The 27720-nt window shown below is 33.3% G+C and overlaps 1 protein-coding gene across 1 annotated transcript; it reads right to left on the bottom strand.

Moving 5' to 3' along the window:
* Nucleotides 1-36: 36 nt before the first annotated feature.
* Nucleotides 37-26852, bottom strand: LOC123533338 (PR domain zinc finger protein 14-like). The gene is made up of 12 exons (XM_053520571.1): nt 26604-26852; nt 26023-26054; nt 8770-9029; nt 8304-8411; nt 4970-5130; nt 4427-4567; nt 3953-4088; nt 2277-2412; nt 1724-1850; nt 1021-1131; nt 465-618; nt 37-144 (listed from the first exon to the last, which is right to left on the bottom strand). Exons 1-12 carry the CDS (start codon nt 26850-26852, stop codon nt 89-91), a joined length of 1671 nt encoding a protein of 556 aa, XP_053376546.1. The 3' UTR covers nt 37-88.
* Nucleotides 26853-27720: the final 868 nt, after the last annotated feature.

Genomic DNA, 27720 nt, shown 5'->3' with positions numbered 1-27720 from the left:
TCCGTAAATCGTTAAGCGACTTGCGGTGTTCGTGTTTTCCGTTGACAATGTGATGAAAAGAACACGTTCATTATAGTCCTGGTATTTCTTACTCAACATGTTCTTGAGTCATCATTAATCTTTGAGCAGCCGGTAAACCGGAACCTGAAAAGTTGATAAAGTCTTGTTCAGGAAAAGAACCAGCATGTCGCGCTAACAATTAATAAGTCCTGTGTCAATTGTAAATACTATAGAGATGACAAATCAAGTGCAAAATGCAGTACAAGTAATTTTGTCCATGGTCAGAAGTGTTATTTACAAAAAAACAACTTACTTTCTTCTGACAATTTTCAGCAACGAAATGACACATCTGCACATGGTTTTAAATGGAGAAGACTAAATCGAATCCAACATAGATATATAAAAGACATAAAAAGGATGCATTTAATTTCTGAAAATGTTTGGAAACTATATCTGTTTAATACCTTCATGTACTCTCATGTGTAATTTCAGGTCAAAAATATGTCCAAACAGTTGGCCACACTCTTTGCACGTGTTTGCTTTTTCTTGCGCATGCGTACGTCTTACGTGACTATCGTGCGCAGCGTGTGACGCAAACGCTTTTCCACAGTATTTGCACTGAAAGGAAACGAACGATTAGATAGTATTTCTTTGAAGCAGCACTTAGTGACACACTCTGTCATTTTTTCTTGGTTTGTAAAATATTTTAAGTACTAATGACTGAGAGAATCAAAGTCAAAAGTTAATCAAATGCGTGACTGTTACAAGCAACACATCTTAGGTAAAATCTGTTCTGGTAACACGCATGCGCACGTCGGCTCAGTTTTACGACATCTGCCTCAACGTCGTTCCACCGCAATATTTAGTTGTCAGATACCCTTAATGAGCCTTGACTGAAACATTGTTAAGTTTTAGTTGTTTTAAATCCAATAAAATGCTACCATATGATCCAATAAACTTCATAAGTTAATGAAAAAAATATTATCGTTCAGACAAAATAAGACAAAATTGTAAAACTACCTTAAACGGTCTTTCGCCAGAATGCTGTCTGATATGTGTTCTGAGAATACTGGAAGCTGTGAAAGATTTGTTACAATACACACATTTATAGGGCCGCTCTCCACTGTGTACCTAAAACATAAATATATCAACAGCTATATAGTCTCTTTAACTGAAACTTCAGACATTTAGTTCTACATCCATTGAAAACAAACACACATGATGCTGTAACCAAGTAAATGTTACCGACGGTTCGACGATATGAAATGTTCTACAGAAAGGGGATACTACAATGAAGGCTATTATTCCTTAAATTCTTTGAAAAAATTGTTCTCTTGAAGAAAGTTTAAATGAATTTGAATACATTCCAAGCAGATCAATTTTTTTGTGTCTGATTTAGTGTATTACCTCCCTTTAATCTATGCCTTGTTTTTTTCCCCAATCCTTAAAACCATTAACCTTTTGTGTCGCTGCTATACCTCAGGAACGTCAGTGTATTACACAGTTCATTACAAACATAAATTTTAGACCTTGATAAGATGTGCCTGCATTCACTGGAATGTTCAGCTTAAGAAATCTTTCAGTTCGCGATTTTAACTAGATTTACATACTCTGTTTCAACGCTGTTTATGATAGATAGCTCATCTGTTCAAAATCTATCATTTAAGACACTTTACGACAAGGCCGTAGTTAATACCATTCAACAAACAGGAAAACAACTCACCCTCATATGTTTGTTTAGACTCGAAGACTGACTGAAACTCTTTCCACATACTCCACATTTATGTGGGCGGTGTTTTTCGTGCACGTGTAAAATGTGTATCCGTAAACGATCTCTCTTTTCAAATGATCTAAAAAGAATAGAATATAACAGTTTAAAAAGAATATAACATTTAAGGTAGTTCTGAATTATGGTGGTTATGAAATATTTACTTATCTCCCTATTCACCAAAAAACTAATGGTTAAGAGAGCCAGAATGGTGTGTAGGTAACAATGACGAACCTGCAGAACAGAACTTTTCAGAAGAAGCAAATTAATTTCTCAATTTAAATGATGAAAAAAAAACTATTGTAGAAACTGAAATATCGTTTACAATTTTCCTTATTCTAGCTTTAATATATGAAAAATGTTGATGTTGCAATTTGGTTGGCAGGTTCGCTTTTTACATGTTTTCTCCCGAAAAATGTGTTTTAGACACTTAAAATATAATCAATAAAGGACACGTCGTTTTCTATAAATATGCTTTAAATTCCCGCAAAATAATAGGTTTCTGTACCTTGAACACAAATGACAGGGGAACTTCCGGTCACCTTGGTCAACACAGCGCGTGTATTTCAAATGTTTATCACGGTAATATCGGTATGCAAATACCTTACCACATCTTTCACACTGGAAACCTTCATTACCTGAAACTTCAAGAAAAATAATTCTAATTTCTAAACAATAAGAACCAGTCCAAATACAAAAACAAAATGCGTTAACAGCTCAAATGAGCTACGGACACAGTCAATCACATACGCAGAGGAAAGTCTGCCCTACAGCAAATGGGAAAAAATTTCCCCGTCATTTTATTATTGCCGTCAATGGAACCAAGAAAAGTTTACGAATTATATGTTTTTTAAAGGCCTAAATGTGTACATATCGGTTCCGCATCTATGAAAAATGTACACAAGTCATATAATTAATTATTCGCAAAAGAAAAGAAAATCGAAAATTTTGAAGAAAAATATTTTCTATCCATAAAACACTGCATGAACATTATAATTATTTTAATGATGCTCATCATTTCAGATTTTATTTTGTTAAACTAAATTTACTCAGCAGAACAAATGTAAATATGTTTATTATCTGGTATGAAAATAAAAATTAATGTCACCGGTAAAGTCTTAAAATCACAAAATGTGTCACAGATGCTCATCTCCAAGCAATGAAACCTGATAGCGAACGGGAAAAATAATTTAAGCCTCGTGCATGCGCGCGATAAAACACGCGAGCGTCTATAGAACCTATTATCTGTTTTATTATTGAAAAAACTCGTTAATAAGAAAATACTAATTCACTACAAGACTTAAAAACATTTGGTCAGGGTAATAAAGACGCTCTTTAAAATCAAAGATGTGTGGATTAATGTCATAAAAACCTCGTCTCTCTGTGGTTTGATTCTCGTAAAGTTGAGATCTCGTCTCATAAACGCGAGATAAGACTGTACTATGGCATTGTGGGTGACGAAGATTATGAACTAATCTCTGGTCCTGATACCCCAATAAAATTCCTCCATTTTCGTCGTTTTAGAAAGGTTTTCAATATACCCATAATGCAAACGTTCATAAAACAAGGAAAAAGTTGTCTGAAAAAGTATTAATGCTCCCTGAGATGTAATAATTAGAGGACTAGAATCTACGACTTTGAAATCACCTTGTCACAAACAGATAATGCAGTTCCTTTTTTTCCTTTTTCACATTTAATGCCGTAAAAGGAGGTATTAAACTATATTGCTGTTACAGAGATTAGCTTCAGAAGATACAGTGTATTTACTGACATTCTTTAGAATGAAATAATGACAAGATCGTCGAGAATATGAAGGCTGTTCCGACGCATGCGCCATTAGTTCATTTGATCGCTTGGTAAGAATTGAAATAATTTGGAACAACGAAAATATACACTTCAGTTACCAAATTAACCATAAATACTTCAGAATGTGAATATACAACTAAACTGTCTAGTTTATTTTTTTATGATATTTCAAACACAAGTTCAGGCAACCTTACTCCCAATGTTTTAACGCACATACACCAGTATGCGTTAATCCGGCCCGTCTCAATGGGTCAGTATTACGATAGAATTTTTCTTTAAAAACAACGAAAAAGACCAAAACCTTCTGATCTCGTGTAGGCGTTTTTACTTTGCCATTGCAAATGCTTTAGCAAGCTGAGAACCAACTGTCATACTCACGATTGTCGTCTGCTAACATTTCACTTTGTTTTTCTTCTTCTGTAGCGGCAAGTGTAACCGGTATACCCATGAATTGTGAATACATGTCCCCGTACCAAACCAGAACTTCCATTCCGGGATGTATGTCACGACATACCTGAAAAATTATAAACAAAATAAATTTAAAATGTGTAAAATGTCGCGACTTCTAATAATATAATTACATGTTTATACACTTTTAACATGATATTGGTTAAGCCGAACCGATTAATTCGACTTAAAAGTAAAGAATGGTCTAATCGACATATTTAGATCATTGTTAAAATTTCTAATGTGTCAACAAAGGCCCGATATAGTTTAAAATATATTTAGTTTTATAAACTCGCAGTTTCAGGGATAAGGCTTTACTACTGAGCCCCTCCCTCACCCCAACTACAATTATATATTAAAAGGAATTTGTGGAAATCGACAATTGAACCTGAAAAAATAAACAACCTCATAAAATATCTGGCCTCCTTCCTGCACCACAGTGACGTTTTGTTCCGAGATATGCCTAGCACAGTTAACATACGACATCCAATTTCCGGTCGCACCGCGTCCATCAATAAAATGGCTGAGTTTTCCTTCCTTGAAAATCTGAAAAATTTTAGGAGAGCGTACCATATATATTTTGAAAGTTGGCGAGACAACACAGAAAAAATATTTACATTTGCTCTGGCGGTCGGATTGCCGTAATCCAAAGAATATCAGACACCTTGAAATGCTGTCCAGGTGAAATAAACGGTTACCATGTGGTTGATAGGCCTTCTCCTCTTATACATGTAGCTGACAGAAAGGTCGGTCAAAAATCGAATCTGGATGGATCAACAGTTACTGTCTGTATGGCGACCGTGCAGACCTTAAGTCTATACATCACTGACATAGTCTAAACAGTGGGTTTGAAAACAAGAATTAGAATATTAGAATTAGAACTTTGACAACCAATCTTTTTTGCCTTCTTTAAAGTAAATATAGGAAATACATTTACAATGTAATTACCTCCCACATGTAACTGTTATCGTCAAAAGATTTGATTTCGCTTGTGTTCACTACTTTCCCTTTGAAAGGTCCGTACCGCGTTCCTTTAGGTATTGTCTGCTTCCGGCAGAATATTCCATAATGCACCATTCCAGCAAAAGTTGTGGGACATATACACAATTCTTAAAAAAAAGGATAAAACGACATATTCATATCATCAGTTCATCATTGATTTCGAACGTGGTGAATATTAATGATTATTCTCATACCAACGCACCTAGTCTATCATTCCATAATCATTTGAGCCGTGCCATGAGAAAACCAACATAGTGGCTTTGCGACCAGCATGGATCCAGACCAGCCTGCGCATCCGCGCAGTCTGGTCAGGATCCATGCTGTTCGCTAACAGTTTCTTTAATTACAATAGGCTTTGAAAGCGAACAGCATGGATCCTGACCATGCGCAGTCTGGTCTGGATCCATGCTGGTCGCAAAGCCACTATGTTGGTTTTCTCATGGCGCGGTTCATTTCTATATTCACGATTGAGCAAAGGAGACATATATGTACTCAAGTTGATAGGAGGGCCATTCAATGAAAAACATATTTTTAAAATAAAATCTATATCTGAAGCATCCCTTGCACGGTATTTCTAAGGAAGAACATGGAGAAAATATGAACAAATTCCACTTATAAGAATTTCATCAGGACTGTTTGACATAACAATCACAATGTCCACTGCATCTAGCAAGAAATTAGAAATGACCAAAACTGTTTTACTAATTTTTGATAACAATAGCGATATATTGCTTTTTGGTTTCCATATTTGTATGATAAAATTATGTAAGCCTTAAAGAAGACTTTCGTCTTTATGTTTTCGTTGCTTAGCAACGTATACCTGTTTAAAAAATATCTAACTTTAATTTCTTGAAAATTCTTCCGTTGCCAGGCGACAGTTGCTATGTAAAAGTAAACGTGCATAATGAACTTATTAACACATAGTTTTACGAAAATGATTAATCACGATGCTACATAAAATAATGTTATTTATTGTGGCTGAAGAATATGCAACAACATTCGTGACTTGGACCATAAATGAGGGCACTTTTCACAGATTATATAGACAATCACAGTAATTCTAAACTCCTTCTATTTTGCCAGTACCCAGGTTTGCCATCTCCATTTGAAAATAAAGTTATATCTAAATTTTCTTGGGCTCCCTCAAAAGCACTTTAACGTCATACGGACAGACCTAAGAATTTGAGCTCTACGGGCATTTTTGTTGCTATGCAACAGAAAACCGTTGAAGAAATTAGTAAGGAACCATGCATTTAGGACCAGTTAGAAGATAAATAATTGATATGCATTTATTCATAAATGTAAGACTAAAAAGATTTTGCAGCAACGTTGAATAATTATATTGCATGTCCCTCGTAAATCAAACAATGATGATTTCGTCATATGTCTACCTATCCGATTGATATATTAACTCTCCCAAAACAATTATTTTATTATATAAAAAAAGAGCAATGGTTTATCCCATTTTTCAACTGAATTTAATCGTAAACGTACCAATAACGTTATAGCTAAACTGATATAACGTATAACTGGTTGGGAGTACAAAAATATAAGGAAAGGCCACTTACTGCGTTTTCCAAATTCATTATACAGCATTTTACTTCATTTGCCAACTGCAGTTCATATGAACTGAAAAGTTTAGATGCGATGCACCGCGTTCGAGATTTTTATATTTTATATAATTCTGCTGAGATTTGATTAAAACTCTTTCGTTTAGTCGACCAAATGCCTAACTTTTTTACATGAACTTTATTTTTCGGCAAAAAAACATGTAGGAGGTAACTTGCTTCCCAATACAGCATAGTTATAGCGTCTTGTTATAACAACAAATGTATCACCTGTCACATCTGATAAATATGACACTAACGACGGAGACTCCGGCCAAATTTTGAACTGGGTGCGACTGATATTTGTCAATCAAAACTGCACTATGACGAAGAATGGAGACAACTTGTAAGCTCGAGACTGATATTTGAAGTACATTCCATGATTGCGTGTTATCTTTTAAAACAACAGGGGTATTTAAATTAGATCTTATTTTGTTCCATTGTCAAAGAATTTCTAAGGTCTCTTAAATGAGAAATTGTGCGTGCATTGATATCATTGGTTCAAATAAGTAAATCGCGACGCACAGAACACAGGCTTTGTTAAAACAACATCAAAAACGCCACCGTAAATGACTCATTGGATAAAGTCCATCCTGTTCTCTTCCATTCCCTATTAATACACGAGGTTTTCTCAATTAGACGACCATTAACAATTAACAGATATGAGATCTAATTATATCTGATTGCCACTTGTCGTGAATAATTGTCTTAACAATTACATTTAAACAATTAAGCTGATAACCGTCTATTTTTTTTCTTCTTCATTGTTCGTGACAAATGCTTTTATAGAGATGTATGCTGATAAGCCATTCAGAATACTCCCATATTGAACACCCCGTAAGCTTGATATACCACGCAGGTCAACTCGTCTGTATATAACCGTACTTTGCAGAATGTATTATGTCTATAAACAGTGTGATAAAAATACAAGTTTCACACTAAATTACACACTAAAAAACGAGTTTGGGTCATTTTCATTTTGTGATATTTTTGTTCCTACGTCGCGGAATAAGACTTACAATGACTGGAGTATCGTCCATGTGATAAAAGCACCATATGCAGTTTTGCATGACCTTGCATAAAATTAGTCCGAGTCATTTTCATGTGTGATATTTTGGTTCCTGTGGCACTGGATGAGACTTGTAGCCAGTGACCGAAACCCCGGAATTACACTATTGTTTTATTATGTGCAACCCTTCTGAGCTTTTTACTTGTATTAAGGAAATCTCTGTACATTTGTCATGTCCGAAGCATTCCAAACAATAAACTACTTCTGGTAAAAAAAAAACGGACCAAAATATGTTAAAAATATGGGGATTCTTGATATTTGTTTCATTCACCTTAATTTTGCATACATGGTCTTTATAAAATCAATTTGTTCTTCTTCCAACAGGTTATATGCATGGTGTGCTCGTATTTTAAACGCAGTAGCTAAAGGTCCAGTATCTTGACCTCTAGACCTACAGTCTAGATGTCCGGTTACCGTATCTCTAGACAACCGGTATATGAGCTGTCTAGAGGTCCAGTAATCAATATGAATACTGAAAATGGTATTTGGAGACTATACTATAATAAGCTATAAAAACAAGAGATTATTTCAAAATATCCTATTTGAAAGTTTAGACTTCTGAAGAGAGAAACATGTATTAAAAGCCAACACCATGAATACTTACCAGCTGGCAGATCGTGTGGCGGAGGGTCTGTTCTGGAATATCGAAATGCCGACATCATCAAAGGAGTGTTCGTGCTTGGGCTGGCATGTGACAATATACGGTCTATACCTGAAAAAACAAAACAGAACACGTACACCAAACATTTTATATATGCAGGTAAATATAGTTTATCCTTGTTACCCGTACTATAGTATCTGCATGTATAAGCAATATCGAAATGATGTACAAGAATGTCAGAAGTTAGAACACAATGTTGTACAATTTATATTATTTTAAAGAAACATAAATGGAACGATATTGTCTCCTTTACTGTTAGCTCTAGATATATTATAGTAGTAAGCTCCTCACATTCTACATGTACATGAAATCCTGGACTCAAATTTTTAAATTGGGAATTCAGTAATAACTTTTAAAAATCTAAATTATTAACACCCGCGTATACACTTTACCAGTAAGATGTCCATACCGTGTGAAATTTCTCCAACTTTGAGCCCGCTAAGCGCATGCACTCCAATTCGAGGATTCCCTGATTGTCTGGCGTACCCGTAGAGAACATTGTCCAGGTCGTCCTGATTGAAATAAAATGTCTTTGGAAGCTTGTCACGTGGTTCAGTGTGGAACAGGCGATTGGATAATTCTGTAAGCGCTTTGAAAGGTAAAAGGTCAACCGGATATGACGAATGGTGTTGTTGGTACAGAAGTTGAAATTGATTGGTTGGAACAAGACTGAAATTTAAATTAAAAAAATGGCCGATTAATTGTGTTTGTTTGTTTTGTGTTTAACATCGTTTTTCAACTATTTCAAAGCAAAGTTGAACAGTACGTAAAGTAGACGCCTTGTCTTTTAACAGTTTTATATGACCGATTTATAAACACAGCCTTTTCTAAAAAGACGTAAATTTTGCTAAAGAAGGAGTTCTTTACAATTCTCTCAAGAATTCAAAAAAGTCAACATATCAAAGAATCATTTAACACACGTTTAACATGTCCCGAGGACACGTCTCTTGTAGCCCTTCTAATAAAATACGATATTACTGCTGGGAGTGCACTTAAAGTAAATTATTTGCAACCAGTTTTGTGTAATATAATCGCACTTTCATCAAAACATCATTAATTTGTCCAAAGACTAAGATGAACTGTTTGACAGTTTCTTTACAGAAAAGGGTTTTATGGGTATCAAAATGCACTTGCTCGATTTAAGTATCATATTAATTGATCTGACGAATATGATATAATGGACGCCTCTTGTAGGTCTGTTTGGAATTATGAAATAAAATACGTTATCTCTTTATTCTACTCAGCCATAGCCAGTTGCTATCCACAACCCCTTTCTCCTCTTTTTCATCTCCTCCTCCCTCTACCTCGTCATCCTAAGTCGAGTCCTTTTTACTTATTCCATAGTCTCTCAAACCAGTTCGAGAGAATGAAAATCTTTGTTACACAGTCTCGAAACATGTATACATATTAATTTAATAACCCAGAAGGTTTTTACTTTGAGTGTTCAGTCTTTTAAAGTTTTAATATCACTTAGTTTTATTGTCTTAGACTGCTTATTCAAACGCCTTTAATGTATTACAGACCATAGGCAAGCAGCATGCTACTGTTTAATTCCAATATTCCGTAACACGGATGTCTTTTTAAAAAAAGGACAAACCACGAACACTTTCAAAAACTATGACCTCTTATTTTTTAAAACTGTAGGAACATTTTTCTTTTAAAAAGGTCACGACTACTTGTATTTAAAAAAGAAACACGAACAATTATTTTTAAAAAAAATCATTCATCAAGCACTTATCTAAAAAACAAGACGAACACATATTTAAAAAGAAACAAGAACACCTATTTTTCAAAAACTACGAACGCTTATTTAAAAAAAAAAAAACTCGAACATTTATTTTTTTTAAAGCCACGAACACTTTAGGACATGGAGAATGTCTAGGTGCGTTTCTTTCCCTCTCACACTCAACCTGTTCAATAGATATTTTAACAACATATCATTCATTTCCTATTTTAGTAGGACATGTGATCAAAGTTGACCATAAAACATAATAGTTTGTTTCTTTATGGACATAAAATACCCTCGCACACTCACCAAAACCACATGCATCAGTATTTATGTATTTATTATCGGATCGTTTCAAACGCAAACTGTTTTGATCTGTCTTTTTGTCTGAAATGTTCAAAAATCGCGACTTTGATGCCTTAATTCATTCCCAAACTATAACTGACTGTCGCAGAGAAACAAGTATGGGAAACTAAAGCTTTTTGTTTGATTTGATGAGAATTCGAGCATGTTTAATTTAACATTTCTTTCTTAAACAGTATGACCTAAAATGACACAAATTAATATTCGAGATACATGTATAAAAATTAACACCATTTCAGACACTTTTGAAGTCTGTGTATTATACTTCCACCTTAGTATCTAAGTACTTTAAGAAATATCGAACAGTGTTAATATTACGTCTAGTAATTAAAAGCGAAAATCTAATAATCTCTGTCACGAATTTTGTCCGCCATACATTAGTTTTCATAATTTCCCCTAACACACGAAATTAAACGTTAGATTGTCCATTCCAGAAGCTATTCAATGATACGTTCGTTTTATGCGCAGGCTTTTTGTTTTTCCTTCGGGAAAACGAAGCAATTAAATTCCATAAAATTATTTGTTATGATTAATTGCTATATCGTATCTTGATACACTTTAATGTTGAAAATTATGAAATGCTTGGTGTGAAAGTTATAATGAAGTTCTCATGCAATATAGATAACTAATACACAGAGGACGCCATTATACTGTAATAGTCGCGGAAAATAATTACAAAAACTTCACGAGACGTTTGAAGTCCTCATCTTCTCTGTCATTATAAAGCGCGTAAAAGAAATAATTTTAACCAATTTTACACACAAGAGGCGTTATGAATTAAAACAATTTAGCCTAACCTAACCGTTTGCTGCGTTTAGTACTGATCACAATGTCTAGATATATAAATTTATAGCTTCATCTTTCTGACAATGGCTAACAATTGCAATCAATTAGGAATGAAACGAACGGTGTGCCGTTTTTGTGCCGTGTGAAAAAAATGTCATGCATACTGCATTCGTATCTGCATCTAAACTGGGTTGCGTTAAACCGTGGCTATGGAAAACATCAAAAACCAAACATAGGGTATTTCTTTAGCGATTTTTATTTAAAAAGATTTAATAAAAGAGTTACATTTTTTTTTCACAGTACCCTGTTTTATTAATTATGTCGCATTTTGAATTTTTTCATCGCTATATCATCAAGCTCCAAATTAGACACATAGGTCAAACCCGTTACTTTCATTTCAGTCGACTTTTTCCGTATAGCCATGATGCTTTACAGAATATTAAAACTTTCTACTGCAAAATTCTATAAGTTCAAGATTTGCATTAGTCACGTTTGATCGGCGGTCTCTCTTGTCACAAATCTAGCACCCATAAATAGTGTAAGATGTCAAATAAACATACAATATCCAATTCTGTGTAAATGTAAATATTTATTTATTTTTGATTATTTTTCCATTTTCATTTTTAATTTGTGTTGCGCGGGGAAGGGGGTTAAACGTAGTACTATAGTACTGATTATCTTAATTCAATGCCGAAAAAGTAATTTCCAGAAACACTGTGTTTGAAGCAGGAAATTAAGGTCAGATCTTGCTAGTTAAGCGATTTTCTTGTACATTAACATTGCACAATCATCAGATAAACGACGGTAAAAATATTTTTTTTTACAAATTCGCAGATTGGTGTTGTTTTCCTCGGTACGTTTTAAAGAGTTCAGACGTTCCCTCCATTTTATGCCTAGAAATACAGTTTAGCCCCAATTTTTAATACAAAATATTTAGGAAAAACATAAGAGTATGTCCATGGTCCAATCATTTAACTAAAATGGCTTAAGAGCCGTGAATGGAAGGATCACAAGGGTCTGTTGTAATGTTTTTCTTAAACGCTCCGTTCTTGACTATGTTTCACATGTCAAAACTTTCTTTAAAAAAAACAACCGAAAGAAACCCAATAACTACAAAACTGAAATAGGAAAACAAATTTTATTTTCACAGATAAGAATGTCTTGATCCTCCGGTGAAATCTGCGAAACAATATTTCTTACTGTTTTAATGTTTTCTAAGCAAGAAAACGCCTTGTTTTCTGCCAGAGTCTCTTAATGTGATACTACTGACAAATTACACAATAAAATCTGTGCAGAATCGGTCAAAATTCCACCAAAGTACATAGAGAACTTCCGTGTGCAAAAAGGGCATCTGAACGTTATGTTGTAACTTAAAGGTGGTTAATCAGATTTTAGTCAAATAATGGCTTTGTTTGAAAATTTAACAACTTATTAGCTACACTTATTTCTGTTCACTCAGGAGGTAGTTTTAAAATTTGATTTTCCTATCCTAGTTGTCCAACAAAGAAAGAATGATCTAATCGTAATTATAAATTTGGTAAATGTACTTTGTCTAAGGAGTGATATGTGTCAAGGACTTGCACTGACAATTATTTATCTAGTCGAAATTTATTAGAATTGAATTTTTGTAAAATTATTATTACCTCCCGTTGCCTATCTTGGCTGCAATATATAAGTTCGGAAGCTACAAATGGTTTGAAAACTTGCCGTTTGGTTCAGATTGTTGAAGTATTCATTTCTTTTTGTCAAATTCAAGTGTAGATGATGATCCAAAATTATATTTAAACGAATTTAAATACTTTTATATTAAAATTCATTTGTGTGGATTGATGGTGTAATTACAAGGATTTTCTTTTAAAAAGGAAACGTGCTTTTTTCAAAGAGATTTAACTGTGTGTCACTGGTATATTTGTTTCTTAATTAAATAAATCCTTAACAAAATGTACCAAAATTGAAAATGTCATAAAACGTTGTTTCAATACGATTGACCACCTTTAAACTGCTTCATAAAATATTCACCACAACGTGTATAATTGTAGCAATAGTATTCTATACGAAAATTTGTCATTAAATTCTGAAACCGAGGTCAATACATTAAACAGTGAACTTATAGCAAATGGACAATTAAATTCTGACTAGCGGCTATTTAAGGTTCTGTGTCAGTTCCATGCAAAAGGCGTGTTACTATGTATACATTTGTATCTATATCGAACAATTTTAGTGAAATATCCGAATTACCGTTTGAGCCTCTGTAACAAGGTTTTTCGTGAGTTGTGGCTTTATTTTGCAAGATCTAGATATAAATTATATAAATTATACAAATAAATATAAAGACCTCCGATGGTGGCAGTAAAATCTCTTTGAACTTAAATATTTGAAACATGCTTTTTTTTTTTAGAGGGGGGGAGGGGGGGGGGAGCAGAAATGCATTTTACCCTGTGTTAAACATGGGCCAAATTACCTTTATTTTCGAAACAAAATTTCTTTTGAAAATTTAGCTTTTTTTTTTGCATGGCAATTGTGCTCTTATATAAGTCATCGGAAAGTGTTTTTTAGTCCACTGACAAAAGGCCATACTGTAACGATCCACTAACAAAAAAGCCATACTTTAACGTTTAGTACTTTTTTTGTCCAAAATAACTGAAATTTACACTGGAAAATATCCCACCAAAATGACCTTTTGACAATAACTTCAAAACTATTAAGATGCCTAAAATGTTCCTATCGCCACTCTCGGAGTTTTTAAATGATGTATAATAGTGTATGGTATTATACTAGTATTTAAAAAGACATAATGGGCAGAAAAAGGTAGCCCGAACAGTAGACAGTCCTGCAGACGAACGGATTGGATCATATTTTGATCACAGAATTACTTTGATCTGCATGGTATCTTATTATTACCACCCCAAACTCCAACACGATAAAGACGACGGTGTTTTTTTTTACATGACAATCTAATACTAAACCTAACATTTGCTTGGCCTTATGTTGTCACATACTGTCCTAATGACACGATGAAGCGTGCTGTCCGCCGAGGACAGTACAACACGTCCCTAAGGCACCGAACAGTTAAGTCCGAGTTTTAACTTGATAACGACTTTGTTGTGATATATAAATAATTCATATCTGATTTTAACGCTTATTGTGTATCACCCACATTAGACAGTTATTTTACATAATTTAACAGGTTAATGTATCAACGCGATATATCGGTTCGTTATCTATATATTAGTATTTACGAACTGCACGATTTTTCATATATACCACAGTAAGTGACTGACGCCGGGTCTCAAAGAACACAGGATTAATTCCATACCTACACATACGCCGCGACCTACGCAATCCTAATAACAGGATGGAAACGGTCATTAGATCGATAAAATATTGAGACGCGAGTTCCGAAATCCCAAGAATTTCAGGAATAAGCAATGGAAAATGCATGTATTTTATAACGAAGAACAGAATTGTTCAATATTCCTTATTCCCCATTCTGAAATTTTAACATACTGTGTCGAATAAAAATGCCGGTAGGGAAACGCCCCCTCATTCGTTCATTATCCGCTATTTGTTGTCATATTCGTGAGGAAAGGGTTTTACGTACTGTAAACGGTGCATACTATTATTTGGTTTGATATTTACGGAATTAGTAAATAATTTTATGAAAATGTTTTGTACTTTCAGTTCCGCAAAATACTCCCCTTTACGCTTTACTTAATTTTACTGAAATCTGCGAAGGCAGATGTCACGTCACAACATGGTAGATAATTCTGTAAGTAAGTTGATAGAAAATTGATAGAATAATGACACGTGCAATTTATGAGGCAATAAGCACCCGGTCTTGTGGCCATAGAAGAGGCAAATAATGCAAATTTCTCAAAGTGGCTGTAGAAAGAGCGGTATGTCATAATTCTACTTCGAATCACGTATAATGACGTTTTGGCACAGAACAGAGAATTATTTTTGGACTTTTTTATTTTGGACCAAATTTTCGCACAGGAAGTGATCATATTCCCAAATATGGCGCCGATCAAATCCTGTTTTGGTATAATTTAGACCTGAAATCAGTGCTTAGTTTACCTTTTGTGCATTGAAACATTTGCTGAAATGTTGTATAACACTTGAACACGCGAAAACTTCCACACGAAGTTATATTTTTGGCCCCCCAAAAAAGGCATGGACTAGTCTCAGTTAACGGCGAATTTCTCGACTTTTACATATTAATTTGAGATTGTCTTTACTAAAGGTTTTCTGAAAAAATGAATTAAAATTTGCCGAAAATAGAATAAAATAGTTTCCCTTATATGTCACCTTGGTCATACACATTATGTCTATAGTCTGTATGTATATCAAAATAGCTTAAAGATAAATAATGCCATATGCATATATGGACAATTATGGAGAATTATTACGCAGTATGTATGTAAAACTTAAATTGATTATGTCTGTTTGTGTTTAAGCAGTACTGTGTGTTAGATTTAAAATACTTCACACTAATAAATAATATATAAATCAACCAGTATGAATATGTAATGCCACTAAAAAGCTGGAAGCTTTTTTTAAACAAGAGATTGCGTTTGCAACTCTATATGAGTTATTACTTTACATATTTAGCCAAGATGGTTACATCTAATAGGCCTAAGTTTTTTTGAGGATCAACAAATATAATGAAAATGAATAGTAAAAGATGGACTTAGTACACCTTTAATTAATCTATCTCTGATGTAACTCATCGTACTGTGCGGATAGATTTGAAAGTCTTTCTGACACGCCGAAAGCAGAGAAATATCGCTTGAACTAGTCAAAACAAATCTGTACAGTGAAAAGTTATTTTCTAACTTATGTCCTGTTCACATGACGAAATATTTACAAATGGTATAAAATTTTCAGCATTTATAAAATAAAGATTTGGCTCAGATGCGGTTATGGGTTCAAGGCGCAAACACAGTACTAACATTTGGCCAGTGATGGTTTGATACAAAAAAATCATTAATTACCCATTATATTGATATCAGTGTTGTCATCATAATGTTTTTACACATGAACAGACTATTTTTTTTCAACAAAGGAATCTAATACAATAATTGTGATAACATGTTTCATGTAGAATTTTCAGTGTTCACCTTTTTCCTTTGTAATTATTTAAAAAAAAATCAAATTCATTAAAAGTCACCCGAAAATAAATTTCAAATTAATTTACTCGGGATGTATTTTCATTTTTAGATTACACGATGAAAATACGTTCAGTGCAAAATTTGCTCCATGTCCTACTATACGTCGAAAATACAAACTGTAAGCAAATTTGGTGCGCATAACGAAATATTTGCTTTAGCGAAAGCGCGAATTTGCACCCTGGTGCAAATACTGCGCACGTGAACAGCGCTTTTCTCTGTTGTTTTATGTTTCCACAAAATACTTCTGTTTTAGGAGAAGGCATAAGAATCACGTTTCAGTTTTTGTCCGTTTCATATATTCTAAAACTTGAACGTTTATCCGAATTTCAGATTCAGTGTCTTGTTAATAAATTTCTAAAGAAAAATAAGGCTAAAACTTAAAAACAAAATTACACATTTGTCCAGTTAAGTACAACATATTACAAGAACATAATTATAGTGTAGTTTGAACAGATATCACAGATCGAGGGCTCAGAGCGAAACTAGTCTAAGTGTATATAGAAATAGAAGCAGATAGACTAGTATCGCTCTGAGCCCTCGAGATGTAAAACATTTAAGACTGGAAAGGTCATTTAAATATTTTTTTTCAGTTTTATATAAATTACACTTATTTGAAGATACGATATTTACAAAATTATACCAGCTTTGGAGAAATATCATAAATCTCATGATCATTATTATTTTCAACCACAGATGTATATTAAAAACTACTAAATTGTCTAAATAACATTTTCAAAGTTGAGACAAGAAAGGCGTTAACAGAGTGAAAAGTTATAAAAATGACAGACGGTAAAAACTGCTGAAATGTCAATTTATAAACCGAATCCTAAATTTTAGAGCAGCGTGATGTTATCTTAAATTGTTGATACGAAATATCAGAGAAGTAAAAAGTACACTTTAATATAATGCAATAAAATAAAAATGTTCGACTGAATTAAAAATTTTATGCTATACTAGCATAGTTTTATTTTATTTTATCTGGTTTATTAGGTAAGCAATACAGGTCCCCTGAAGCGTCACTATCATTTTTTTTAAAGATTTAAATTGTTAATAAAATAATACTAAAATGAAGTTTAACAATTTTTTACCTTTTACACGGCTGTTGAAAGCCCGGGTTATGGAACATATGCGGTCGAAACATGACTTTCCAATTTGCTATCTATGTTATTCACTTTTCAATGTTTTATTTAAACAAAAGCTTATTTAGTTAGAACAATGAAAACAAACTGAATCTGTTCTTAAGAGTCTGCAACTAAATATGGCAGTCGAGTTATGAATATTCATGGCGATTAATTTGGAAGTCGTGGCGCGAGCGCTTCATTATCGCAAAATCAGCCAATCAGAGAGCTCGGCTACATTGTATTGGATTCAGAAGATAGTGAATGGTATATTTTCATTTGACATTAAATTGATTTCGAGTGTGCAGATTTAGTGTTTAACAATTTTTATTCATTTGTTTACTCGACTTGTCATGCTTTTCACGTGAAAAAATAAGTAAAAGAGATAAAGTTGACTTTGTCCCGACTGGCTTTCAGTGACATTAAGTTTAAAAAGTGTTCCACTGTTTAATCTTCAACCTTTCTCCTGCTAAATTTCTAAAAACAGATCGGTCCATCATCCAATTTTGGCGGTACTGTACTACTTTTAATATTATTCAAAGGGGTGCTCGACTGAAAAGCGAACAGTGCGTGCAGGCTGATTTGGTCTGCACTGGTCGCAAAGGCAAAATCATTTTCCGCCAGCAAGCTAAAGGTAAATGATGCACGCCCGTGACTGGAAAGTTCTTTTAGTAGAATTTTATGAATACCGAATACACACAACCTAGCAGGTATTGTTTGCTCCGGGAACAGTGCAAAAGGAGTAGGTTTAGAGTATCGCGTTTTGTTACAATTAGAGTGATTTTTCTGATAAACCTGTATTTCATGTATGCAAAAAGTATTTGTAAAACTAACAGTTATCTCTGCATCAATCTGCTGTGTCCGTGTATTTGTACGTAACCAAGTTCTCTCTTCTAAGCTGAACTTGTATATGATTTATCACTTATAAGATATTATATTAAATAGGAGTGGTCTCACTGGTGTTTAGCGTTTTAAATAAGTGTTGTTGTTTTTTGTTGTTGTTGTTGTTGTTTTTACATAATTTTTGTTTTGCCGTTAGGTTAAACCCTAGTTTTCAAGTGGTATTTGCTTTATACCTATCCATGAAGTTACAGGCTCATTTCTTGACGAGCCCAAGACTTATAGGACGAATTAATTCAGAAGTGTGGTCCTCAATCCGATGCTCTCACATTGGTATGGGCTCGGACTATCAATCTATTGACTGTTAATTTGGACCAGTCTCTTCAGAACTAACATGGCCATCACATTAAACCAAGAACATGTGATTAGTCTTGAAATCTAAATTCCCGAAAAGTTATTGGTCCATGCCTGATGTTGATAATATACGATGAGGAATCCTGAGTCTTCCATGACATAAATTATGTCAGTGCGACATAAAAAAGACATAAAACCAAGATAAAACAACAAGAAAACAAAACACCGGCAAATCCTTAATTCTTCTGCTGTTCATCACGAGCAATGAGGGCGAGCACACAAGATGAAACACTATTAATAGCAATGAAAAAAGGAACGTCAGTGACAGAGACAGATAGTGTGTTTCTCACGTTATTAAGCCCAATTAAGGCATTAGGTGATCTTCGGTTATTATCCACCCGTCAAAGGGCGTGAATGAGACAATAACACTAGGCAGAATAAAGAAAAGTTCCTCTTTGATTTTTTTCTTACATCTCCAATATCATTGTTCTCTCAAAGTTGCTCAAGTCACAACGTTACAGCGTAATTAAACTTAGCATGCAATCCCAGCTAACTTTTTAACGGCGTTCCGACTTGTAATTTTCATTTATGACACGAAAAATGACAGTGTTAAATTTTAAAAGCAATAAAAGATGTTGAATCGATGTGAAATTAAAATATTATCCGCAGATGGAAAGTTGTTCAACGGCACATTAGTCGCACTAGAGGAGTTTGAAACGTATCTAAATTGAACATCTTAATTTTATATTTCAATACAAAGCCTTCTACACATATTTATCTTTTTATGGCAACTATCAGACTCGCATACAACACAAGTTTGATTGTGCATTATTTTTGGTTAAATTGCTATCGCAAATTGATTATTTTAACTTTAAACCGTAAATAAATGCGTAACTAGCGCTCAAATTAGGCTGTCCGTAACGGTGTTTGTCGCGCTATAAAAATGGTTTAGGATGGTTTTTATTACTGTTTTCAAAAGATTTTTTTTCTGTCTAAGATTTCATTTATTATTGAAAAACGATATATCTGTTTGTCGCCATATCTGTCTTTTAAACAATAGTACGGTAGCTCCTGTGATTCATTTATATCCACGTGGAAAAAAACACAACAATTTTTAAACTCTATACATGACAGGTTAAAGGACTTACAAGGTGGCTGTCACCATTTTTTTTTTGTCATGAATATAAAATATATCAATGTTTCTGTCTATTACATTTTATTTTCAATAACTGTTTTATTATATATTTGATAAAAGTTTGAATATTGATTGAAATACTACTGAAAGTATTGTTCAATCCATTGCTTTTATTATCTCCCTTTATGACTGTAACTGTATGTATTGAAAGTAGTGCTTTTCTAATCATGTTACATATTGTCTATTATTTTGACAGCTACTTTATCTGTTTTTAACATTAGTTTAAAGCTTGATGGAACAACACAGAGTATATTGTCTTTCACCGAGTGAACACAAATTGAAATATTTTCACGATATTAGATTTCAATTAAAAACGAATATAATTTATCTTTATTCCATCTTTTTGCAATGAATTTGATTTAATCTGATATTTAAACTGTGTAATTATTACATTTATTTTTCATTCTTATCTTTCAATTATTCATTGAAAAACATGCAATAAATGCACAGATATGGGTGATGTTATAACTCAGTAGAAACAAGAAATATCTTTAAAAATGATAGTCGGCGAATTGTAATAAGGAAAGAAGTTTATGAATTTTTCATCTAACATTCATCTTTCATCTAACATTTTTCAAATTGCAAAACTAACAATTTAAATGGTTCTCTTTTAATGGTTTCGTAGGGTTGCAATTTTGTTTCGTTTATCCTTAGACGAATAATTACAGCAGTAGTTTGATGAAGATTCATGAAGCGGTTCATGAGAAGTGGTCATTAAACGTGTTTATATTTTTAGCTAAATTGGTCCCTATCCCCATTTGTAACAAAATAGCAGGAGACCTTACGATATTGTTACACATCGAGTTTGATAAAAATCCATTACATTTTAGTGGTTAATGCGAAGAAAGGCATATCTACTTTTAGCTATAGTGGTCCCTAATAGGGCCCAATTTCCTATATAAATAAATTTGGAAGAGGACCTTATAATGATGCTCCAGACCAAGTATGACAAAGATCCACCAAGCTGTTCATGAGCCGCTGTATAAAAATAAAATCTGGAAAGTAGATCCCTCGGAAGCACCGAAAACAAGGCAAACAGTGAAAATTGCAGACTCGGTTTGATTGAGTCTGTTCATGAGCAGTAATGGAAAATGTAACACTGCCCAAGCCCCCTAGCACCAGCTTAAGCGGTATTCAATCTTCAAATCTAAATGAATTGAAATCAATGATCCCGAAGAACCAGAAAATATTACAACACTGAGATGAAGTCAAAGGCATTTCTAGTTTTAGCTCTAGCAGCCCCTAAAAGGGGTCAAATGTCCCAGCTGAACAAAGTTGGCTGCGGGCCTAATAAAGATGCTACAAATCAAGTTTGATTAGAATACATGAGAAAAAATCAATTAAAGGATTTTTTTATTTATTATTTTTATTTATTTCTAAAATAGGTCAACTGATCCCGCTTTAACAAATGCATATTCGCTATTCATGAATCTTTGGACAATGACGTCACACCTATAAAAAAGTGAAGGTCAAGCAAAACATACAATTGTTATTATTTCAATATATCTGTTTCATAAGCAAAGTTTGACCGTAGTCATATCACATAGATAAACTGTATGCAGCGTACCTTCATTTCAGTGTAATGAGATTCAGTCATTATATAGCATATATATAATGAAACAGATTTCAACTGAGTTCAATATTTGCATACCATACTAAAGAAAAATATTCATATATAATAAATCAGTTAAATAATTTATAACAAATATATCAGAGCAAACAAGTACTCATTTTAATATACAATCTGAATAAATCACAAAAGCAAGAAACCTTTTCATATACAGACGACAATTGTAACAAGGAAAATCTTTTAAAAAGCACTTCTCTACATAAAAGACTCTTATCACACCCTTATTCATGTGATACGCAGACCGTATTCAGCTCTTTCTTTAATTTGATATATGTTGGTATTTGAACAGGTTTTTATCATATTTATTAAACTTACTTATCATTTTGAGATATATCAATATTCTTGCTAAATATACTGAGCCAAAGTTAGCTTTAAAACTGTGAACAGCGTCGTTTGTCTACATTTCACTCAGCGTAGCACAATCAACAGAGTGAAAGACTTTGACACTCTCGTCCAATCAGGCAGAGTGTTGCATAAGTCTTCCATTTTGATAAATTATCTATAATGCGTTATCAAGCAGTTTGATTTGCAAACTGAAGTCACGTGGCATAGGTAAAGAAAACGAATTTAGACGGCGTCGCCGAAAAATAATAACTCAACTATAAAATATTGTCCGACTCTTCTTCAAATGAAATTAAATTCATTGTGATCTATGTCTCACTGAAGTAAATAAACCAGTCATATGATAATTTTCTTCACCTACAACTGCAATATAGAAAAGATATGGAAAACTTTATACAGACAGTGCTAGAATTGCTTTGCTGAACTTTCAATAATAAAATTTAACTTGAGACTTGATGCGAAAACCCATTATAGACACGAAGATGAGGTTAATAAAGACACAATACTCGCATAAAGACATAGAAGAGTAAAATAGACGAGAATTCAGAACAGAACTATATAAGTTAGCATAGGTTAATGGACTTTGAATTAATATATTAAACTTAGAGTGAGCAAAGAGAGTTTAACTCAGAATGAAACAACACTTAAAACTAGAACTGAAACATGTCAACTGATATATATATATATATATATATAGACAAAAGGAATAGACTCGAAGGACTCGGTATAGACGTAAACAACTTGAAATTTACGATGAATAGACCGTAAAGACTCGACATAGACGTGAACAACTTGAAAATTACGTAAGGACTAAGCATAGACGTGAACAACTTGAAATTTACGATGAATAGACCGTAAGGACCCAGTATAGACGTGAACAACTTGAAATTTACGATGAATAGACCGTAAGGACCCAGTATAGACGTGAACAACTTGAAATTTACGATGAATAGACCGTAAGGACTCAGCATAGACGTGAACAACTTGAATATTACGCTGAATAGACCGTAAAGACTCGGCATAGACGTGAACAACTTGAAAATTACGATGAACGGACCCCATGGACTCGGCATAGACGTGAACAACTTAGAATTCACGACGAATAAACCTGAAGGACTCGGCTTAGACACGAACATTAGCATTCTTGATGAATATATCCGAAGGACTCGACACAGACAAGAACAATTTAGAATTCACGACGAATAAATCTGAAGGACTTCGCATAGACAAGAACACCGAAGATACCCGAAGGACTCGGCATAGACATGAACAACTTATTATTCACGATAGTTATGGCAGACACGAGAACTTGAAGAAATCAGAATAGATATGAGAAAACTTTAATAGATGCAGATAACCGTTACAATAGACTATAAAGAAACGGAACTTTGAATAACACGATGCACGTTCAGTTGTGTACAAGAAACGTAGACGAGACAACACGAACATGGAACAGACGGGAAAAACTCAAAATAGACAAATGGCTCATACGATGAGTAACATCGGTTAAACATACACGGGGGCGGGAATTTTAGAAAAAAAGTACATATCTTATAAGGTACTTAAAAAGAATACATCAGCCTTAAGAGACACGGCGATCTCGGATGCGCAGAAAACTTAAGAAATTTAGACGTGAGTTCGAGCCCCCGCTCTTCCAACTAAAATTTACTAGCATTGGAATAAGAGTCCTCATGGAACGCTAAAGAACCAGGAACGCTTCTGGAATTGGAGCATCTTCTGTATCTTGTTCTATCATCCAAATAAACGTTACAAACACAGTCTCCTTGAAAAGTCACCTACATAGTTAGACAAGCTTACTGTCGCTGAGTGGCTGCTTTTTAATTTCTGACATTTGCAGCAACCGTTATACAGTTTGACCGTCACAATATAAAACAAACTGTACGCGTCGGATTAGTCCGACCACCCATATAGGTTGTAGTTTATTCGTTTATTAAAGTCTCGTCATTGTACAACATTGCAATATACATTTTATACAATTCCAATCATAAAAGTACAATGTCATTCAATAATTGAATTATAAGAGACTGTTTACCATGTAAAATAACAAGTCTTACACCTCATCTTGACACAAATGTACAAAACTAAAAAGTTTAGAGACAATCATTATTCAGGAATAATAATAATTTTCTGAGTGTAGTTACGCCTGAAATTTACATAAAACTAAAACCTGTAAATGGTTATTTCTTTTTTAAAAATATGCACATAATTAAGAAATGATTTCATCTACAATAAAAAAATTAATCATCTCTAGACAAACTTAAAAACTAAATATTGTATTTATAAACATGTTTAGCAATATGTACATATTAAATCTAAACAGTTTAAAACCAACATATCTACTAAATATATAAGTGTTCATATCTTCGTCTTAAAATATTAAAGCAGGTTTTGGCTAGTATACGAATATGATTTTGACTAGAAAACAAGTACTGAAATTGGTCAGAGTTAGACAACCTTGAAAAACTTTCATTTGATGAACATATGTTATTAAATAAACTAATTCTTATGTCATCATATAACTGACATTCCATGATTACGTGAAATTCAGATTCAACCTTGTTAATACAGAATGGACACAATCGTTCATGCAACTGGAGCCTTTCATATCTACCAGTTTCGATTCTAACTGGCGCTACACCGCATCTAAATTTTGCTAGAGCAGATCTATGTGTTCTAGACATAATCGTTTTACAGTATTATTCAACCTTAAATTCAGTTTTAAAAAGTTTATATGTTCTCAGTTTACTTCCACCGACATTACTACTTCCAATATCTGAGTTTACTTTATTTTCCCAGTCTTTAACAAATTCTTCCATTGCAGTTTTCTTTACCTTTTCAACAATACTTTGTTTAGATGCTACCAAGTTTAGCGTACATAATTCATTGCATTTGACTTTTTGATACCATTGTTTGACACTGTAACACCAATTCTTACATCTATTACTACTTGCATGAAAAGTATAAACAAATATTCTATGGTTTATTCTAGTAGCTGACATTTTACAAAGCCTGACCCATAAATTAATAACTGATGACAACTGTCTTATTGCTGTTGGTTGCCAACCCATATCCCCGATTAAAGCAGCTGAAGGGGTGTATTTTGATACTCCTAAAAATAAACACATTGCTCTATTTTGAATAGCATCTATACATGGAAATGGCAGCGCCATAGGCAATTACAGACCAAACTAAAAAGTCGAAGAGTTTAGAAAACACATTGTAAGGCATCCCACCAATTAACTTGTATTTGGCGGTCAGCAATCCTAGTGCTCTACTGGCAGACTGTGCCACAAACTTGGCCGTTGTATTATAATTTAAGAATTCATCCAAAGTTAAACCTAGATAAACATATTTATCAACAATATTCAATGATGTTTCCCCACAAATGAAATTGAAATTAGTTCTTTCAACACTCCTTGTCCTAAAGTGAACAATATTACTTTTTGTAACGTTAATACTTAACCCATTATTTGTTATCCATTCATAAAGATAGTCTAACATCGTTTGTAAATCTTTTTCATTTTCTGCTACTAAAACCACGTCATCTACATATAACAAAATACATATCTTATCACCATTTTCTACTTCAATACCTAGGTCTAATACCTTCAATTTCAATGCCATATCATTGATAAAAAAGTTAAAAAGAATAGGTGACAGACCACAACCTTGTCTTAATCCAGACCTAACCTCAAACCAATCTGTATACATCTTATTTATTCTCACACACGATGATACATTATTGTAGAGTGACTTTATGGCTTTATACATTTTACCATTTATTCCCATATGTTTTAATTTTTTCCAAAGAATATCTCGACGTACTGAATCGTAGGCTTTTCTAAAATCGATAAAGGTTGAAAATGTCTGAAGTTTATATTTAAGCATAGTTTCAACAAGATTAATTAGAGTTATAGTGATCTAATGTACTTCGGTCCTTTCTGAATCCATTTTGTTCATCTACTAAAATATTGTTTGATTCAGCCCATCGAGATAACCTTTGACTTATAACATAACTGTATAATTTGTACATAGTTGATGCAATAGAAATTCCTCTATATGACATAGGATCTCTTACATTTAATACAGAGGATTTTGGAATAGGGTTAATGATACATCTTCCCCAGCTTGCTGGTATTAGGCTTGTTCTGAAACAAACATTAAATAGAATATGCAGGTATTCATAGAGGTGTCATTTTTAAAAACTTCACATGGAAGACAGTCCTCACCACATGCCCTACCAAATTTTGCTTGTTCAACTGCTTTTCTAACCTCCAAAACAGTAATTTCTTCATTCAGAGGAAGTGACATAGCTGAGGGGGGTGCATCATCCTCCCCTTGAGTTTCAATATTGTTGTCAACATTTTGCACATTATACAAGTTAGAAAAACTAGTTTGCCATTTATTCAATGCAGACAACTTATCATCTAAAATCTGACCATTATCATCAAAAACCTGCATAGGAATACTAATTTTCTTTTTTGAGGAGACCCCTATTTTTCCAATGGTTTTCCAAAATTTTTCTGGCGCCACTTGTACATTTTTTAAAAGTTCATTTTGTGTGTGAAACCAATATAATCGTTTTGATTTTTGTACCTGTTTCTCAAATTCTTTTCTGCATTGTAAATAGGCCTGCCTTAACCTTTTTTCCGATGGATATCTGTACATTTCAGATATTCTTTTTCTGTTCTACAAACCTCATTCCATTTCTTAGTTAGATTCTCAGACCACCACTGTTTGCCAATTTTCTTCTTTTTATTACAGGAAGATTCTAAAGTATGAATCTTTTGTTTTGGTAACTCTTTTTCCATTTCCTTTTTAACAGACAAGCATATATTTTGATAGGCATTGTCAATATCTGTTTGATCTTGTAAACTAGATTCCAATGAAAAAATGATAGAGTGTAGCTCTGCAATAATGTCTTCTTTCATTAAAAAGTCATTCATATTTTTAACATCATAAGTTGAGTTGCTTGAAAAATCATTGAACTCATTACAATCTGAAGTTGTGATATCACTATTACCAAAGGGCAAACAAATATGCCAAGTTAAAATAGAATGGTCTGGCAAAGACACTGGTAAAATATTAAACATACTAACAAGTTCTGTACATCTTAAAACATTAAAATTCTTAAAAGTTTCTAAACTATCATGACTGACCAAGCAGTAATCTACTACTGAACTTCCTTGTGGTCTTATACATGTAAAGTCATTCTTAATAAAATTTCTTCCGTTCAATATTCAAAAATTACTATCGATTAAAAAATCTATCAAATTTGACCCATATTCATTAAAAGTAAAATCTTTGACATCACGGTCCAGTACTACATCTATACCTTCTATATAGTCATATAAATCTCCAGTTCTACTGTTGAAGTCTCCACATATATATAGGAGTCCTTCATTTTGATATTCATATATTTTAGAAAGCAAAGTGTCATAAAAATAATTTACATCCAACTGTCTTGATGACAACTTTGGTGGCAAGTAACAGACACAAGCAAATAGCACTTTATTACAAGTAAGAGACATTAACTTTAACCACATTATACCTTCGCAATCACAATCACAAACTATCACATTAAAAGCATCAAGAATATGACTTTTGATAAAAAACCCCCAACCCCTCCGAGCCCAATTTTGCATTTACATGTAGATTAGATCTGATTTTGCCAAACCAAAAATACCCGGGCATTTCAATTACATCTTGTCCTTTTAAGTGGCTTTCTGAAATACCAATAATATCAAAATTTAATTGATTAATAACATGTTCACGGAATTTAAAATTATCACTATTTTTATCAGTGTTCCAACC

This window comes from Mercenaria mercenaria, chromosome 12, assembly GCF_021730395.1.
Source record: "Mercenaria mercenaria strain notata chromosome 12, MADL_Memer_1, whole genome shotgun sequence".
In the NCBI taxonomy this organism is placed as follows: domain Eukaryota; kingdom Metazoa; phylum Mollusca; class Bivalvia; order Venerida; family Veneridae; genus Mercenaria; species Mercenaria mercenaria.
This window is presented reverse-complemented; position numbering and strand designations above follow the sequence as displayed.

Bases quoted from the DNA above. Each gene is read 5' to 3' on its own strand.
- LOC123533338 (XM_053520571.1), bottom strand. From the start codon at position 26,852: ATGAATGACTTTTTAATGAAAGAAGACATTATTGCAGAGCTACACTCT. The intron at 9,030-26,022 runs GTATCATTAACC...TTTAAATTTCAG, and splicing joins ACCAGCAAGCTGGGGAAGAT to TCTTGTTCCAACCAATCAAT. The intron at 2,413-3,952 runs GTGAGTATGACA...TTTTTCTTGAAG, and splicing joins AATGTTAGCAGACGACAATC to TTTCAGGTAATGAAGGTTTC.